Source organism: Erinaceus europaeus, chromosome 18 (genome assembly GCF_950295315.1).
Source record: "Erinaceus europaeus chromosome 18, mEriEur2.1, whole genome shotgun sequence".
NCBI lineage: Eukaryota > Metazoa > Chordata > Mammalia > Eulipotyphla > Erinaceidae > Erinaceus > Erinaceus europaeus.
This window is the reverse complement of record NC_080179.1, coordinates 26,738,409-26,757,234: the sequence shown is the minus strand read 5'-3', so window position 1 is coordinate 26,757,234 and position 18,826 is coordinate 26,738,409. Positions and strand designations below refer to the sequence as shown.

The window sequence follows — 18,826 nt, the reverse complement described above, 5'->3', positions numbered from 1 at the left end:
TCTTAAAAATGCTTTCAGCCTTTCAGATGATTAGAATTCCAGTTTTAAAATTATTTTAAAATATATACTCATTCTGAATGAACAAATATTTTTGCCAAACCAGTGACTCAGTTTTCAGCATAAAGAATTTAACATTCCTGGCTGTTATTTATTTTTTTCTTTTTCTTCTCTCTCTTTTTGATAGAAACAGAAAAAAATAAGTGGGAAAAGGGAGACAGAGGAGAGAGCTATAAGCAGAGGCTTAATATATGGGGACAGGAAGAGAGAACACAGGAAAACATGGGATGGACATAGTGTATTATATCAAAGCAAGGGAATCTTGGGAAGGAGAGCAAGGATGGCAGGAAACTGAATTTTGGGGTCCTGGTGCATAATTAAAGTGTACCTGTGTGTAGATTAATGCATTGTAAGCCATTTGCCCCCTCAATTAACAATAAAAGCTTCAAGAAATAAGAAACTGAAAAGAAAAAAAAAAAGACACCTACAGCACTGTTTCACCACTCATGAAACTCCACCCACTATCCCATCTTGTGGGTAGGAGACAGGGACTAGAACCTAGGTTCTTTTGTATGGTAATATACACTCCACACTGCACTACCACAGAGCCACCCCCCCCCCCAACCACCCAGTTTTACTAATTTATAGGATCAAACTATAATGTATATGAACAATGACAACTTAGTTAGAAATGCAGAGTAATTTCCTATCCTGAGAAAAAAAATCATCTGACCAGAGTGGATAGAGGATTTTTAATGTGAAAAGCATCCATTTCCTAAAGTAAGGGAAGTAAGATTTTTTAAATCATCTTACTTAAAGAAGACAATGGATAATCTAGGAGTTAAAATGTCAGGTTAAAGAAATAATGTCAGCACTTTTATTAATTGACAATGTGTTAAATCATATAAAAAGTTAACGTGTACTCACTGAAAAAAAAACATGAACTTGGGCTTGAGACTTTTGACTTTAGTAATTATCACTAAAGAAGGCCAAAAGACCAAAAGAAATCACAGTGAATAATCTGTTGAAGGTTCAGATATAACTTAATTATAGCCATAGCTTTCCAAAGTTATCACGTTTTAGTACTACTGAGTTACCTTTAATTATTTTTAGTTAAAAACTAATTGTTTGACAATTTCTTATAGATTAATTTCTCAAGTCCTTGAAAAGAACTATACCTTTTCCCCTAGTATTCAAGTCTTAATAAATAAGAAATGGTTCAAACATTTTACTATTGATTTCATATGATTAAGAAAATACAAAATATCTTCTTTGATTCACAGAATTATAAACACCCAGAGAGCATTTAATTATAACAGGAGGAAGCGAAGACTGCGAGTTTAAGTGACTTGCCCAAGGTCACACAGTTTATAAAAGAAGAGTCCAGGTGGTATGCTTTTCTTCACAAAAACATTAAAAAAATAAATTTCTTGGTCAATATAAACTATAATATTAACAAGGAAACAATCTAAATATAGGATATAGATTTGATGTATGTTGCATGGAGTCTATATGGTCATTATTAATATACTATAAAATCTAAATAAAAATATTCAAGGTGAACATAAAATATTTAACTAAATTTGCTTAAAAGCATCAAGAAAGATAAAAGAGAAATGCTAGCAAAATTAAAATGAATACTTCCTATACCAGTAAAATTCCCTAGATTAAATGATCAGTTGGATTAAAAAAATAAAGCAAAAACAGTGAAATGACCCTTCTTTAAAAAAAAATGAAACTAGATTGTTAGATTGTTCATTTTTAAATAAATTAAGCCATGACCTTTGACTTAATGGAATACATTAATAGTTAACTAGTAGTTAACTATTAAAAGTCAGGTATGGAAATAAACATTACTGCTTCTGGTATAACCAGAATCATTGAGAAAGAATATTGCCAAAAATGTCTTTTGTTTTTGCTTTTTCTATGTAACAGATTTGATTCTCTAAGGAGTTCAATGTAATTGTTCTGAGTATATTTACAAAAAGAAATTTAGTATGTTCAGTTTTAAGTGTTATATTCTATGACACATTTCTTACCTTTTAAAATACAAAACTAAAAATAAACCACGAAAATAATCTTTAAAAACTTAATAGATAAAATATTTTCATACAAGCATTGATTGCATTAATAATTAACAGAAAACCTTTTCACGGGAAAACTTAATGGAAAGTTTTTCTTAAACAAATAGACAGAAACTCAATAGAAATGGGCAGTTACTAAAGGATAATAAACTGGTGCCATATGTTTAAACAGTAACACAACTATATAGTCCATTCAATAATGAAGATGGATGGATTATGAATTATACTGAAACAAAGAAACTGTTCCTTAGTAAACAAATACAAAACATAATAGCTAGCAGATTTCTTATTGAACTAAGGGGAAAAAAGACTGAAGTACAGAAGCGGGGGGGTTCAAGACAGTCTTTAAATCACAGTGATCTGAAATCAAGTCTAAACAGCTTTTATGTGGAGGTTTTACTCCAGAGATGTTCTAGCGTAACATTTTTCCTAGTTTAATGTCAATAACATACCCTTCAATTTCTGATAGCTTCAATGAATTGTAGTCGTTTTAAGGATACTACAGTTTCCAACATGTTAATAAACATAAAGTGAGAACAAAATAGAAAAGAAACAAAGGCAGTAGCAGTCACATACCCTGTTCTGTAGAACTATTGGTGTTATTGCAGGCAGAGTGACTCTTCTTGCACTCAAACTCATGCCTGCACTTCTTAGAATGATCCTCTCTCATAGATCATGGACGAACTGAAAGAAATCCTTTACAGTACTCCTTGGGAATCTCAGGCTCAGTGCACAGAAACAACTAGGAAAGTAATAAATGTCACCCTGCTTATGTGATTCCAATCTATCCAAAGCCAATTAAGGATGGCTGTGGGACAGGACAAGGAAGCAACCAATCAAAGCCCCGGAAAATTCTGCCTTTGTCCTTGGAAACACATTCTGATACTTTTGTTTATGATATTTAAAGAACCAGATTAACAGGCATCTAGTTCACTTAATTTTTTTTTTTCCAAAACAGTGCAATTCAATGCCATCTTTGTTGACTAGGCAGTTATGTCTTCACTTTACTAAAACATTTCAACATATGGCAGATAAGACAGTGTTTACATTGGTCTGTTCAAAGTATGTAAATATGCAGATGAACTGAATTTACTGATGCCACTCATAAAATTGGTATATGGTTTAACCGGGACATATTAAATGAGGCACACACACAAAATTAAAAAACATCCTGACATTAGAACTGATACGAAAGTGTTCATTTCCATGTTATAATAAAAAGACTTTAATATAGATGTTTGCATTTCATCTCCTAAACAGCTAAGGTTTTTTGAATTTTGAATCTTTTAGCTCTCCTTGAGATTAGGTATTCCAATGTTTCTGAAAATATTACCTTAAAAGCAGCCTGAATATGAATATAATTAGAAAGGAAGGAAGCATTCAACAATAAAATATGAATCTCAAATGCTTGCTTTTAAAAGGTACAGATGAGAAACCAAGTGGTTGTGTAGCAGGTACAGCACACATTCACCATCTCCAAGGATGGGGTTCAAGCCCCTAGTTCGCATCTGCTGGGGGGAAGCTTCTAAAGTGGAAAAGCACTGTTGCAGGTATTTCTCTTCTCTCCCTCTCTATCCCCCGTTTCCCTCTAGATTTCAGTGTCTATTAATAAAAAGTAACTTTTAAATTAGAAGCATTTAAACACTTGTCAGTTCTCAAAGCAATCTCAAAATTTTACCAATTTTATTTTTCTCGCAATAACAAATAATGACATTTTGATAATTTTTGAGTTCCAACTAAAATCACTGGTAGCTAGCAACAAAATTTTCCAGAGTCCAAATAAAGGATGAAATTCTCAAAAATAGCAAAATAAAAAAATGCATTATGAATGCAAATCTGACATTCTATAACTATAAAATCCTTCTAAACTAATGCTTTTTTTAGATTGATTTTTATTTATTATATGTGTGAGAGAGAACCTCAAATGAGATAGTGTCAGAGGTTCTCTCTGGTATATACAGTATCAGGAACTGAACTGAGTCATCAGGCACTCATGACTGTCGTCCTACCAGTTGAGCTATTTCTTCAGACACGGGACTGAAGCTTTCATAAGCATCAAATCACTGCTCTTCATAACACAGAAACCGACCTGCTGCTTTCAGCATCATGAGGACTCCACATAGTTTCTAGATTACAATGCACAACATTATTATCACAGTAAATAGGCAAAAAATGAAAGACAGTCAACAAGTCAGACACAAACTTTCCAGTTCATTATCTAGACTGTTTCTAGGCAAGATGATCTCATATTCCTCAAAAGAAAAAGGGACACTACAAGTTTCAAGGTTTCATTGAAATCTACTATGGTAAAGGGGAGATTTTTTTTTTAATATTTATTTTTTATTTTAGTGAGAAAGACATAGAAAAATAGATATTTAGAAAGAGAGGCCAGGGGCCTGGTGGTTGTGTACCCAGTTAAGTGCACACATTACCATATGGAAAGCCTAGGGTTTGAGCCCTGTTCCCCTCCTGCAGGGGGTACACTGATGCAGGCCTGTAGGTTTCTCTTTTTCTCTCTCCATATCTCTTCCTTCCCTCTCAAATTCTATCCATCCTATCTAATAAAAATAGAAGAAGGAGAAGAAATGGGGAAAAATGCCCTCTTGGAGCTGAGGATTCATAGTGCACCAAGCCCCAGAGATAATCCTGGTAGCAAGCAGAGAAATTATAATAATAGTACTGGAGACCAGAGTACTGCTCAGTTACGGCTTAAGGTCGTGTGGAGGATTGAACTTGGAACTTTGGAATCTCAGACATGGGAGTCTTTTTTCATAACCATTATCTGCCCTGTGCAGGGAGATCATTTTATTTATAAAAAGTCACTAATATCTAGTTTGAGGCATTTCTTTGGTCCTTAAGCTGTTAGGTTTATCATGGTCTTTTAAAATAAAACTACCAAGAAAAATATACATTGTCTTCACAAAAGGTGCTACCATTTGTGAAGACAATGCAGTTTAGCATTGGGTAACTTTTTTGGCAGGCTAAGCCACAGTAACTATAGAATTAAAAGAATAGTATCTATGCTTATCAGGTAACACTTAAAAAAAACAATAGTATCAATAATATTTGACTTTTCCTTCTTATCTTAATATACCTGTAAAATCACACACAGAGACACACACACATACAAATGTAATCTTTGATCTCATAAATTTTACTGGGTTGTTACAATAATTAAATGAATTCATTTCAATAAATTGTGAAGCAGAGTGTTCACTATGTACCAGATCCTGTGCTAGGAGGTAGGAACATACTATTGAATTGAATATAGTCCCTGCCTTATAATGGAATAGAGATGATACTTTTTAAATTTAAATAGCTATACTTCAGTAGTGAGTTAAGTGTCACAGTAAGTGTCAAGTATTAGGGGTGTATCAATTAGAAAAATATCTCAGGAGTCGGGCACTAGCACAGCGGGTTAAGCACAGGTGGCGCAAAGTGCAAAGACTGGCCTAAGAATCCCGGTTCGAGCCCTTGGCTTCCCACCTACAGGGGAGTCCCTTCACAAGCGGAGAAGCAGATCTGAAGGTGTCTGTCTTTCTCTACCCCTCTCTGTCTTCCCTTCCTCTCTCCATTTCTCTCTGTCCTATCCAACAAAAAATGACATCAATAATAACTACAACAATAAAACAACAAGGTCAACAAAAGGGAATAAAAATATTATATTTTTTTAAAAAGAAAAAAATCTATATGTCTGTCATGGTAGGTTTCAAGGAGGAAATAACATTTCCTATTGAAAAACTGATCACAGGAGGGAAGAAGATGAAGAATTTGAAATAGAGGATTAACTTACAAAGCTGACTCCAAAGTTTGAGATCTTAATTATGAAAAATTGATGGATGTTGTTTTATGTCATGCTTTTTAGACACTAGTGTTTATTTATTTATTTTGGATAGGAACAGAGAGAAACTGAGAAGAAAGGGGGAGATAGAGGAAGAGATAAGGAGAGACATACACCTGCAGCATTGTTTCACCACTTGCGACACCCCTCCCCATCCTGAGTCTTCCCACCTCTGCATATGTGGACTAGGGGCTTGAACCAGGGTCTTTGAAAATTGTACTGTGTGTGCTCAATCAGTCCACCACCACTCAGGCCCCCAAAAAACATTTTAACTTTGCTGACCTAGAACTTGAACATTTTAAATTCTTTTGTCTATTATTTTTAATCATTTTATTATTTTTTATTATTACTGGATAGACACAGAGAGAAGTTAAGAGGGGAAGATGAGATAGAGAGGGGGACAGACAGAGAGAAGAGACACTTACAACCCTGCTTCACCACTTGAGAAGCACTCCCCTGCAGGTAGAGACCAGGGGCTTGAACCTGGGTCCTTGTGCACTGTAATATGAACATTTAACCAGGTGTGCCACCACCTGGCCCCGAACTTAAACATTTTATAATTATATGATTAAGATGAGAAAGTACACCCATGTGTCAGCAACTATATTGTAGACCATTAGCGCTTCAATAAATTGATAAAAAAGAAACTTTATAAGTTTTCAGGGAGAGGACTACATCAAATTAAAGAGCTTATGCACAGTCAAAGAAACCATCACCCAAACAAAGAGACCCCTCTCAGAATGGGATATTCGCATGCCAAACATCAGACAAGATACTAATAACCAAAATATATAAAGAGCTCAGCAAATTTAGCAACAAAAAAGCAAATGACCCCATTCAAAAATGGGCAGAGGATATGAACAGAACATTCACTCCAGAGGAGATCCAAAAGGCTAACAAACATATGAAAAACTGCTCCAGTTCACTGATTATCAGAGAAATGCAAAAAAAGACAACACTGAGATACCACCTCACCCCTGTGAGAATGGTATACATCAGAAAGGACAGCAGCAACAAATGCTGGAGAGGCTGTGGAGACAAAGGAACCCTTCTGCACCCCTGGTGGGAATGTAAATTGGTCCAACCTCTGAGGAGAGTAGTCTGGAGAATTCTCACAAGGCTAGACATGGACCTTCCATATGATCCAGTAATTCCTCTCCTAGGAACATTCCCCAAGGACTCCATAACACCCAACCAAAAACATATGTGTACACCTATGTTCATAGCAGCACAATTCGTAACAGCTAAAAACTATACCAGGGAAGCAACCCAGGTACCCAACAACAGGTGAATGGCTGAGAAAGCTGTGGTATATATACACAATGGAATACTATGCAGCTGTTAAGAACAATGAACCCACCTTCTCTGACCCATCTTGGATGGAGCTAGAAGGAATTATGTTAAGTGAGCTAAGTCAGAAAGATAAAGACGAGTATGGAATGATCCCACTCATAAACAGAAATTGAGAAAGAACAGAAAGGGAAACTCAAAGCAGGATCTAACTGAGTATGGAGTATTGCATCAAAGTAAAAATCTCTGGGTGGAAGGTGAGGGTGGGTGTTTGACTTCACTAGGGGTTAGGGGGAGGGGAAGGATAGGATGAGACACAGTCTTTTGGTGGTGGGAATGGTGTATATATACACTTTTATTAACTTGTAGTCATAAAAATAACTATTTAATTAATATGAGAGGGGAAAAATCAATTGAATGTTTCAAACTTCTTAATGCACAGACCATAAGCTGAGTCTTTGAAATGTTGACTCTCCTTAAAGGTTAGACCAGGAGAGCAGAAGCAACTGGTGGCATTACTATATTTATATATATTTTTATATATTATATAAATATGTAAATATATTTATATATATTATATATAATATATATATATATATCACCAAAGGACAAATTATGGAGAGGTTGTATATGATACAGCAAATCCTAACAGTGGGATTTTCAAATTCAACCTGATTTCCAAATAATTTGATTATAGCAATAACTATCCATTGCCTTCTTAAACTCTAAGACAGCAAGAACTTCCTGCTTCCTCTATAAGCCGAAATTTCCCTTAGTCCTGGAACCTCTACGGTGGGGCTCTCTTTCCAGCATGCTTCTCTCAATTCATACCAACTGATACTATATCTGCTAATCCTAACCTACTCAATGCAATGAGTACCACCTAGTCATGGCATGCTTCACTTCGAAAGTGTCCAGAGATATCAGGCATGGAAAGTCAACCCTTCAGCATCATTACTTGGATGATACATTTCCTTTCTCATAGGACTCTGTAATTCCATTTCAGGTGGTCCACTTCCTATAAAAGCCTCAAAACCTAGATATAGACCAGGTCCTATAAGATAGGGCAGATGTACACATGTATCCATAAATTATATGAAATATATATATATATAAGCAAAAGTGCATAACAGTTTGCATTGAGTGAATAAGTGAAGCAAGCAAGTAGAAAGACCCAAAAAGGTACCTTAAAGTACCTAATGAAATAGTTTCTGCTTAGACCTGGATACCCTCCTCACCTATTTTCTATGACAATGCCCTCACTCACTCCAAAGCTAACCTTATCAAAGTAAGGCCTACAAAAGTTGAAAAGGGCAAGAGAATGGCATACTTTAATGATGACTCTAGTCACTATCAGGCCACCCCATCAGCTGGGACCCTAGTAGGGAAGTCCTGAGATTCCCACACAGACAGGATGACCCTAGACCTAGAATAGATCCCTCTCTACATTGTCACTAGTCATCACCATCAGGAACAACATAATGGACCCCTTTGGGGGCCCCCATAAGATCTTGCCCTCAATGTGGATTGCCGGGATAGCCTGAGGGTACTTCTTCCCGAGCTAGTGCTCTCTGGGTTGGAGAGAACTCAACTGGAGCCGATCTAGGCTGCTGCGTGGGAGAGGGATCAGGAACTCGTGCCACACTAACTTCGCAGGAGATACACTCTGGAACTCTCGGAGCCAGAAAGAAATTTCCAAGTGTCTTTAATCATAAGAGCAGCTGTTTTTATACTCTCAAAGTAGGGTGGAAACAGGATGTGATATAGAGAGGGTGGAGTGAAAAGTGACTAGTGAAAATCAGAGTGTGACAAGGAGAGGGGGTAGAGCAGGTGAGAGTTCTACCACTAAACCACCAATGCCCTGGAGGGAGTGTGGTGCTTTATGTAAATGTAAAAGTGATTTATGTAAATAGACCAAATCTTTGAATGGGATTAAATCTATCCCTATATAGGCATATGGTTAAGCAGAAGCCAGGGGGAGCTGGCATACTATCCAACATCTCCCCCTTTCTTTTTAACTATTTGCCATAGTATCAGGAGTGTGGGGCACTTTGTGAGGCAGGGAGACTGATAAGAGGCACACCTTTTTGGGGTTCTACTGTCCCTCCTTGCTCAACCTCTCCGTGGAGAGAGAGACTAACAGGATTGACACGCCCCTCAGGCTCAAGCCCTTCCAAGCTCAGTGGGTCAATGTCTGTAAAAGGCTTCATCTCTGTCAGGGGAATATCAGTGTAGGGGTGAACAGAAACTTGTTGGGAAGAAAGCAGAATGATAGCGTGTAAGTGTCTTCAAAAAGAACTAGCACAAGACAGGGAGGGATAAGTAAGAGTAGCAAGAGACAGAGTGAGCCTGATGGGTGGAGGAGTGGGGGCCTGATAAGCCGAGGGGCTAGAGGGGTGATCTGGCATTGCAAAATCCCGAGTCAGCTGGTGGAAAGTTCTATGAACTGCTACAGTCATTCTTCAAGAAGTCCAGCAGTATAAAGGGAGTGTCCAGCAAGTTCTACAGAAGCAACAGTCCAATGTCAACGGCCAGGAAATAAATGCCACACATCTATCTTGATGGAGGAGGACAGCCACTGGAACTTTTCTTCTCTGTAGAGAGTGACCTGGAACTGCCAAAACATGATGGGCGAAACAGAAGCAGGAAGAGCAGACACCGATGGTTGAGAGAAAGGCAGTAGGAAAGTCTTGTCCTTTGGAGTCTGTGAATCAGGTTCTCCAGATCGTGTCAGGTCACATCATGGGTTTTGGGGGATGGCTGTAATTGTGGGTGATGTCAGAGGTCAGGGGTCCAAGATGGATTTCTGGGGATTCTATATGAGCAGATGCTTCTTTATGCGAAGGCTTGTCATAGCTGTAGTCAATTATGAAAAAACTTTGTAACAAATTAGAAGTTTACTACAATTGATAACTCAATGATTATAATTGGTTTAGGTATCTTTATAATTTCGTGTAAAGGCCATTTATGTGACCTCATGTAGCAGTCTCTATAGAGCAAAATTTTCATACTGAATTTAAGTCACATATATTGATTCTTAACTATTTTTACATTGGATTTTTAAGCAAACTCAGGTTACTAAAGTTAACACATTTTAGTGACAATTTTTTTTGGTACATTTACAATATCAGATTGATGCCAAATTTGTTGTGGATTAATTTCCACAAGATAGCTTACAGGACATTTTTGGGGGCCCTCCAAAAATGTCCTGTATAGAGGATTTGAATTTTAACTTAGGAGATGATGAATTGTCACATTGAATATTTAGAGTTTTACCTTAAACACTCAGTTACTTTAATGAATTGATTTTACCTCTTCTCGTAAGAATGTAGTTTCAAAGTTACAATTTAACGTTACGTTAATGTTTACCAAACTTGAAACACGCATATTAAACATATAGTTTATAACACACAGGAGGAGAAAAACTTGTAAATAAGACATATCATTTCAAATGCGAATTTAGATCTACTGTCATAGTTGAACCATCTTTACTCACACAGTCTAAGACTAAACATTTCATATTTATATCAAGACTTAAAAAAGAAATCAAAAAGGGGAATGAACAATTTTTGGACTGTTTCTGGACGTCTAAAGAAACCATGGCTGCATCCAGCCGTTTTATATAAAGTCAGTTAACTTTCAGAGTACTCTGAGCACAATGGGTCGTACAAAAATTTTGGTCACTCAATTTTTTTTTCTCACTCACTCACTCACTCACAAAACACAACTGGCCAGTCATAGCATAAGACAGACATTCGGTGGGGGGGGGGGAAGAGTTCTGTGAATCAGATTTTTTTTTTGATTCTGCCATGCTGTATTATGGATCCTGGGGTGCATCCTGCAGCCAGTCCTCTTGCAGCCAGTCTTCTTGCAGTGTTTCTTGTTCTTCAGGGATATCAGCGCCATCATGTGGGTATTGCCGGACATGGCGGGCAGGAACCCAAACAGGCTTGGAGTAATTTTGTGGAAAAATGCATGCAAAACCCCTCCCCATAGTCAACAGGGGGTCAGGTCCTTTCCAAATTTTATCAAGTGGGTCTTTCCATTTGACTTTAATAGCTGGGAGGGTGGGTGGTGCTTGCCAATGAAGAATAATAGGAGGTTGGTCTGAGTTTTTGTAAATATTGAAAAGACTTAATGTAGTTAAGGCTTTTGCCAGCTGGATATTGGGGGGGTACATTTCCCCTTTTTCTTTATTTAATTGAGCCTTAAGAGTTTGATGGGCGCTCTCAACAATGCCTTGTCCCTGTGGATTATACGGAATGCCTGTAGTATGAGTAATGTTCCAGAGGGAACAAAAATCCTTAAACTGTTTGCTGGTAAAAGCAGGTCCATTATCCGTTGTAAGTTGAAGATGTAAGCCCATTACAACAAAAAAGGAGAGCATATGGCTTATAAGCTTTTTTGAGTTTTCTCCAGTCTGAGCTGTAGCCCACATAAACTTAGAGAAGGTATCAATTGAGACGAACACATATTTTTGTTTGCCAAAGTTGGGTATGTGGGTAACATCAATTTGCCAAAGAGCGTTGGCTTTTAAACCTCGAGGATTAACCCCCAGAATTTGAATAGCAGGTGTTTTGATTAGACCTGCACAGGAGGAACACATAGCAAGAATACGTTTTAACTGTGGCAGAGGAATATCAGGAAATCGAGCTCAAAGACCTTTAAGATTAACATGGGTTAGGGAATGAAAGTCAGCAGGATTAGAGACAGAGAATTCCTAGGAGAATTCCTGTGGAGGCAAGGTGGTCAGCTGCAGCATTCCCTTCTGACCGGGGACCAGGAAGAGGGCTGTGGGAATGTAGGTGCTGAACATACAGTGGTTGGGTTTGAGAACAGAGCATAGAGGCAATTTGAATTAAAAGAGGAGAAAGTGGGTTGTCATCAATTCTTACATAAGACCGAGCAAGCCATGGAAGTAAGTTAACAGTATACACACTGTCAGAAAAAAGGTTGAAGGATTCTGGTACAGCTTTTAATGTAAGGAAAACAGCATAAAGTTCTTTGTACTGAGGGGAATTATCAGGAAGTTCAGTAAAGAGAGGTTTGGGGTATTGCTGGTCTGGATAATATATAAGGGCAGCAGCTCCCTTTTTTCCACCATCAGTGAACACTGTAGGAGCAGAGGGAATGGGATCGCGAGAGAAAAGTTTAGGTACTAGTAGAGACAACAGAGATAAAGAAGCTATCAAATTATTAGAGGGAAAATGATTATCTAATTGTCCTCGAAAACCCATTAAACTCATGGCAAAACGAGAATGGTGGCGTATGAGCCATTCTGTATATGTGAGAGAAAAGGGAAGAATGATTGAATCTGGTTCCCTTCCTAAGACCTGAACCGATCTGTTTCTTCCTTGGCGAACCATAAATGCTAAGGCAACAATCTCGGTAAGGAGTCTTGGAGCTCCGCTTACTGGCGTATGAAGCCATTCGAGAACGCCATGTTTCTGCCACAATGCCCCCACTACTGTGGGGGTGGAGTTAAAGATTAGAAGATTTACTGGAGAGGAGGGGGAGAACCGAACGAGGTGCATGTCCTGGAGAGCCTGGTTAACTTTTTCCAGTGCCAAGGAGGCTTCGGGGGTTAACATATGCTTTGAGGAGTGCTATTTGTTTTCTTTTAACAGATCGAACAGTGGTTGCAGGCAGCTCGCAGGCAGATAAAGATACTGCCTAAGCCAATTCAAATTTCCAAGAAAACTTTGTAAAGAAGCAAGAGTGAGATTAGAAGGAAAAGTAACACAAGGTTTTAAAGAACGAATCTGCGTTAGGGAAATCTCTGAGCCTAAGAAAGATATGAGAGGAATTAGCTGTATTTTCTCAGGAGCTACATTAAGTCCACTTCTCTTTAAGGCAGGGATTAGAAAATCATGTAGGGCGGAGAGATCTGTATCTAATTCTCCCCATATTAACACGTCATCCATATAATGAAAAACCTTAAGGTCCTTATGAATATATGGAAAAAGGGCAGATTTAACAGCCTCTTGACAAATAGTAGGACTATTAGCCATGTACTGGGGCAGTACCACCCATTCAAATCTATCGGCAGGGCTGGCATTATTAATAGAAGGAACAGAGAAAGCAAAACGTTTACAATCTGTGTGTGTAAGGGAATAGAGAAAAAACAATCCTGTATATCAATAGCTATGATTGGAATTCCTGTGGGAATTGCGGAAGCAAGAGACAAACCCCTTTGGGGGGAGCCCCAAACCTGCATGGTTTTATTAACTGCACGAAGATCTTGGAGGAGGCGCCATTTTCCTGAGCGCTTTTTAATCACAAAGACTGGAGTATTCCATGGGCTCCGAGAATGACGAATGTGTCCCAAAGATAACTGCTCTTGGACGAGTTCTTTTAAAATTTCTAGCTTCTCCCTAGGCAAAGGCCACTGTTCCACCCAGACAGGCTCATTAGAAAGCCAATCTAAGCGGGGAGTTCTGTTACGAACAGTGGCAGTTAGTACTGGGGGTGCTGGTTGGGTCTAGCAGCCTCACAGGAGTGAGTGTGGTGTCCTGCAGAGGTGTCTGAGGATATCACTACATCTAAAGATTCCAGCAAGTCTCTTCCCAATAAATTGGTGCTTATATCAGCTATTAAAGGCTAAAAGCATCCGGTAGTCCCTTCTGGATCTTCCCAAACAAGGGAATCTTGTGTGCAGAATGCCTGAGTCAATCCTCCAACACCATGTAAGCATGGTCCTGGGAGGAGTTCCCAACTCTGGGGAACCTCTGCTTGTCTTAAGATTGTCTTATCTGCTCCCGTGTCAATCAAACACTTAAAAGGAATATTACCAATCTTTACTGTCATAGTTGGGTGACCCCTTTCTAAAACAAGGGTGGTCCATAAAATCTCAAGCTCCGAATTCAAGCTGTTCTCTTGCTCCAGCCAGTTATTTCTATGCTGGAAGTTCCCACATACCGCGGGTTCCTCCTTCTGCTCACCCTCTGTTATTGTTCCTTGGCGTGGTGGGTGTAGCGACGGATTGGGTCCCAAGCTGGGCTTCTGTTTGTGGAAGAAGGGCACAGCACCAAGCGGGCGACCTGCTTCCTTCCCTCTTGGGGGCTGGGATAAGGGAAGCCCCACACCTAGTTTAAATCCCTGTTTACATTTGGCAGAGGCGTGCCGCTCCTATGGAACCTTGACCAACAATCTCTCCTCCAGTGAAATCCTTTCTGGCATCTGGGACAAGGCATTCGTGGTCTCTGATTCCCTGACTGGAGGCGGGGTTGCCCTGACTGGAGGCAGGGTCACGGTCTATTTTCTGGACATTGGTTACGCCAATGCCCTTGGCGACTGCACTGAAAGCAAGCCTCTTTTTGCTTATGTAAGGTAGCTGCATAGGCCTGTAACATAGGTCCTTGAAAAGAGCTTGATCTGAGATCCTGTGTAGCTATAATCCAAGTATCTGGGTGTTTGTTTTTAAGAGTGATACAGGCCTGTTGAAAATGCGGAAGCATACCATCCCAGACTATGGATCGCAGGAGGAGAAAACGAGCGTCAGGATTATAAATCTTCCTTTCCAAACTCGACTGGACCCTGGCAATGAATTTAGCGAGGGATTCATCAGGTTCTTGTTGAAGGGAGAGAATGGGGGCTGAGGCCGCTCCCATGGGTGGTGTTAATCGCTCCCATGCTTTTAATGCACACAGGCGTACCTGATCAAAATACGCCGGTGGAAACTTGGCTTCCGCCTGTTGAATCCGTTTCTAATTGGCCTGTTCCAAACAATGCATCAAAATTCCCCTCTGGCTGATTTTGAATATTTTTCCGTGATTGTTGTAAACATTCGTCATGAAAGAATGCCTCCCATTGCAGGAAGAGGGGGCCTGGGAGCGTAGTGCAAGTTGTATCCCTCCAATCTTGGGGGGTATTAAGGTTCTGAAGCAGGCCTTGCAAAATGGACCTGGTCCATGGGGCATGAATACCGTCATCCTTGATAGCCTGGCATAGTTCCTTCAGGTCTGTGGTGGAATATGGATACTAGGCCTAAGGTTTTTGTCTATTGGGGGCAACATTGACCGGAAATGTGTGGACTTGCTCTGATAAATGTGTAGCGGTAGGAGGAGTCACCGAAGTGGAAGCTTCTGGACAAGCAGCCGAAGAAGTGGTTTTGGAGGCTACAGGAGAATTCGGACATGTGTCTGTCAAAACGGGGGTGGCCGAAGAAGCAGCCGTGGAGGCAGCAGGAGGTTCCGGACACGTGTCTGCCAAAATGGGGGTGGCCGAAGAAGTGGCTGTGGAGTCCAAAGGGGAATTCGGACACGTGTCTGCCAAAATAGGGGCCTCAGGGCAAGATGCCAAAATAGGGGCCTCAGGGCAAGATGCAGAGGAATTAGGGTGGGTCAGGATCACGACAGGCTTTTGTTTCTTCTTGTTTTTAAGGTGCTGGTTAAGTTCTATGATCACTTCCTTTATCTCTTGGACCTCAGCCTCTAGGTCCTTAAGCCTTTTGAGAGGTTGCCCTATATATCCCTTAAAAGCTGCTATGATGATCAACAGGATATAGGGTGGAAAGTAGGGTGGAAACAGGATGTGATATTGAGAGGGTGGAGCGAAAAGTGACTGGTGAAAATCAGAGTGTGACAAGGAGAGGATCAGGGTGTGACAAGGAGAGGGGGTGGAGCAGGTGAGAATTCTACCACTAAACCACCAATGCCCTGGAGTGAGTGTGGTGCTTTATGTAAATGTAAAACTGATTTATGTAAATAGACCAAAGCTTTGAATGGGATTAAATCTATCCCTATATAGGCATATGGTTAAGCAGAAGCCAGGGGGAGCTGGCATACTATCCAACAGTGGATCAATAATAGTACATAATGTTCCATCCTCCGAAGGGGAGTTGGATAATATATTCTATCTACCACCTGAAGAAGATGGGCCCTGAAATTGGTGCAGCTTGGAATGTCCCTACTGATGACCACAGAATGCAAGTTCAGACCTACCAGGATGTAGAGGTTACATAGGCTCAAATGCTGAATATGGGCCCTAGATCAAATCAGTGGGGTTTATAGTCAACAATATTTATACACCTTTCCCATATTTGAGAGATACTCTCTTCCCTGATCCAGCTTTCTAGCCCTTTTTCCAGGCATGACATCATCTCTGCAGATAAAAACTTGGGTCCACTTGCATATCAGATGTCAGGCTCAGGCAAAAACTAATAGTCATGGGCCCTTTGGGATCTACCTAAAATAGACCTACTAGCTATTTCCAAAAGGGAGACCGTAAATCTTCACCTGCAATATTCTTGTCTTTAGGTTCATGATTAATCAACAATTTATATGGCTTTATATGTTAACTCTTTTTCAGCCACCAGGTTCCAGATGCTAACATGATGACAACCATACTTCCCTGGGCAGAGGACCCCACCAATGTGTCCTGGAGTTTCCCCAGAGCCCTGACCCACTAAGGAAAATAGAGGCAGGCTGGGAGTATGGATCGAACTACCAACACCACATTAAGTGGGGAAGCAATTACAGAAACCAGAAGTTCCACCTTCTGTACCCCATCAGGACTCTAGGTCCATACTCCCAGAGGGTTAAGGAACAGGAAAGCTATCCAGGGAGTAGATGGGATATGGAGCTCTGGTGGTGGGAATTATACCCCTCTCATCCTATGGTCTTATTAGTGTTTCCATTTTATAAATAAATTAATAATAATAATTTTTTTCAGTGAGAATCAGGAATAGTAAAATTTGCCATTATAAAACTGGTAGCAAAAAGTAACTGTTGGGGCTGGATGGGAGTGCACCTGGTTGAGCACACACATTATAGAGCACAAGGACCCAGGTTCAAGGCCCCAGTCCCCACCTACAAGGGGAAAAGCTTCAATGGCTTTCCCTATCATCCCTTTCCCTCTCAATTTCTAGCTGTCTCTATCCAATAAATAAAGATAATATTAAAAAATGTTTTTAAAAAAGTAACTGTTGTTCAAAAATAAGACATATATACATTTTATATACAACCATTTGAAAAGCTGAGATTATATTCATTTTTTAATTATTTATATTAACTTTCTTTTTATTAGTTATTTGATAATGGGTTACAAGACCATAATATTACAGTGGCTTTGTTCCATCGGACAAAGTTCTGAACCCCCTAGCTTCCACCTTACTGTCCACATACTCCCCAAGGTTAAACACGATAGTTTTCAGATAGCCTTTGTGACAGTTTGTCTACTTTATTTTTATTTTTAACAAGTTCATGTGTTTCAGTTCTTTATTGCACATAAAAGCAAAACCAGCTAGTAGTTGTGCTTCAGAGATATGCAGGTCATCTGGCAGCACATATATACTATAACAAAAAGAGTCCATGAACACCAAATTAAAGAACCTCAAAATATTATACATAATAAGAATGAAAAGAATAAAAATTACTAAAGATAAAAGGACACAATTTAAAAAGACATCAAATGTGACATGTAAATATGTTATATGTAAGAGCATATAAACAATTCATATGTAAATATATAAATATATCTAAAAGAGTCATTTTTGTCTCTATCCTTTGTTTTCCTTTTATGCTTTAAAGTTGTCACATATTTCGATGACATATGTTTCTGTGTCTTGGTGTAGATCTGTTTGGATTTAGGAATTTGGGAGTTGTCTCTCCTTCCTGAACATCTATATTCTTACCATTTCCCAGATTTGGAATATTTTCCACTATTATTTCTTTGAATATTGTTTCTGTTCTCATCCTCCTCATTCTGGGACCCCTAAAATTCTGATATTTGCTTTTCTGATGGAGTCTCAGTCTCTTGAAGAGTTGCCTCATTTTTTCTAAGCCTTTCTTAACTTTTACTCTAAAGTAAAAGATTGATGTCCACATGGTGCAAAGTGCAAGTCTTTCTCTGAGAGCTTCACTGATTCTGAATCATGAAGTATCTTTTCCCCATTTTAGCTTTTCAAACCCATCTGTTTTTTGTTTTACCCATCTGTTTTGGTTTCTCCAGGAGCGATGGGGGCTTTGAAGATATAAGGATGTACTATGGAGCCTGATGTCCTTATAAGTAGAGCCCATGTTGGGGGTACAGACATAGTGGGAGGTCCTTAGATTTCAGAGCCATTCTCTTCTCAGCCTGATTCCTGAAAATAGGAACTGTGAGCTCAAAGTCACTTCTGCCACCTGTAGGAGAGTCTGACCCCATTCACCAGGTTCTCCATGGCAGCTGGGATACCCTAGAGACACTGACTCAAAAATTTAACTTTATGGGCATCTAATCTTTGATAAGGGGGCCCAAAGGATTAAATGGAAAAAGGAGGCTCTCTTCAATAAATGGTGCTGGGAAAACTGGGTTGTAACATGCAGAAGAATGAAATTGAACCACTTTATCTCACCAGAAACAAAAATCAACTCCAAATGGATCAAAGACCTAGATGTCAGACCAGAAACAATCAAATACTTAGAGGAAAACATTGGTAAAACACTTTCCCACCTACACCTCAAGGACATCTTTGATGAATCAAACCCAAATGCAAGGAAGACTAAAGCAGAAACAAACCAATGGGACTACAACAAATTGAAAAGCTTCTGCACATCCAAAGAAACTACTAAACAGAGAGACCCCTCACAGAATGGGAGAAGATCTTCACATGCCATACATCAGACAAGAAACT

General features: G+C 39.3%; 1 protein-coding gene across 2 annotated transcripts in view; it reads right to left on the bottom strand.

Annotated features, from left to right (window-relative positions):
• The window catches only part of GRB14 (growth factor receptor bound protein 14), a 169,693-nt gene that overhangs the window by 76,611 nt on the left and 74,256 nt on the right, over positions 1–18,826 (bottom strand). Inside the window, exon 1 of one of the 2 annotated variants that reach the window (XM_007539348.3) lies at positions 2,658–2,836. The exons of the other annotated variant lie outside the window; for it this stretch is intronic. Within the exon in view, the coding sequence (XP_007539410.1) occupies positions 2,658–2,720 (63 nt within the window). The 5' untranslated portion in view covers positions 2,721–2,836. Of the gene's footprint in view, positions 1–2,657; positions 2,837–18,826 lie in introns of those variants that run through there. 2 annotated transcript variants of the gene reach the window in all.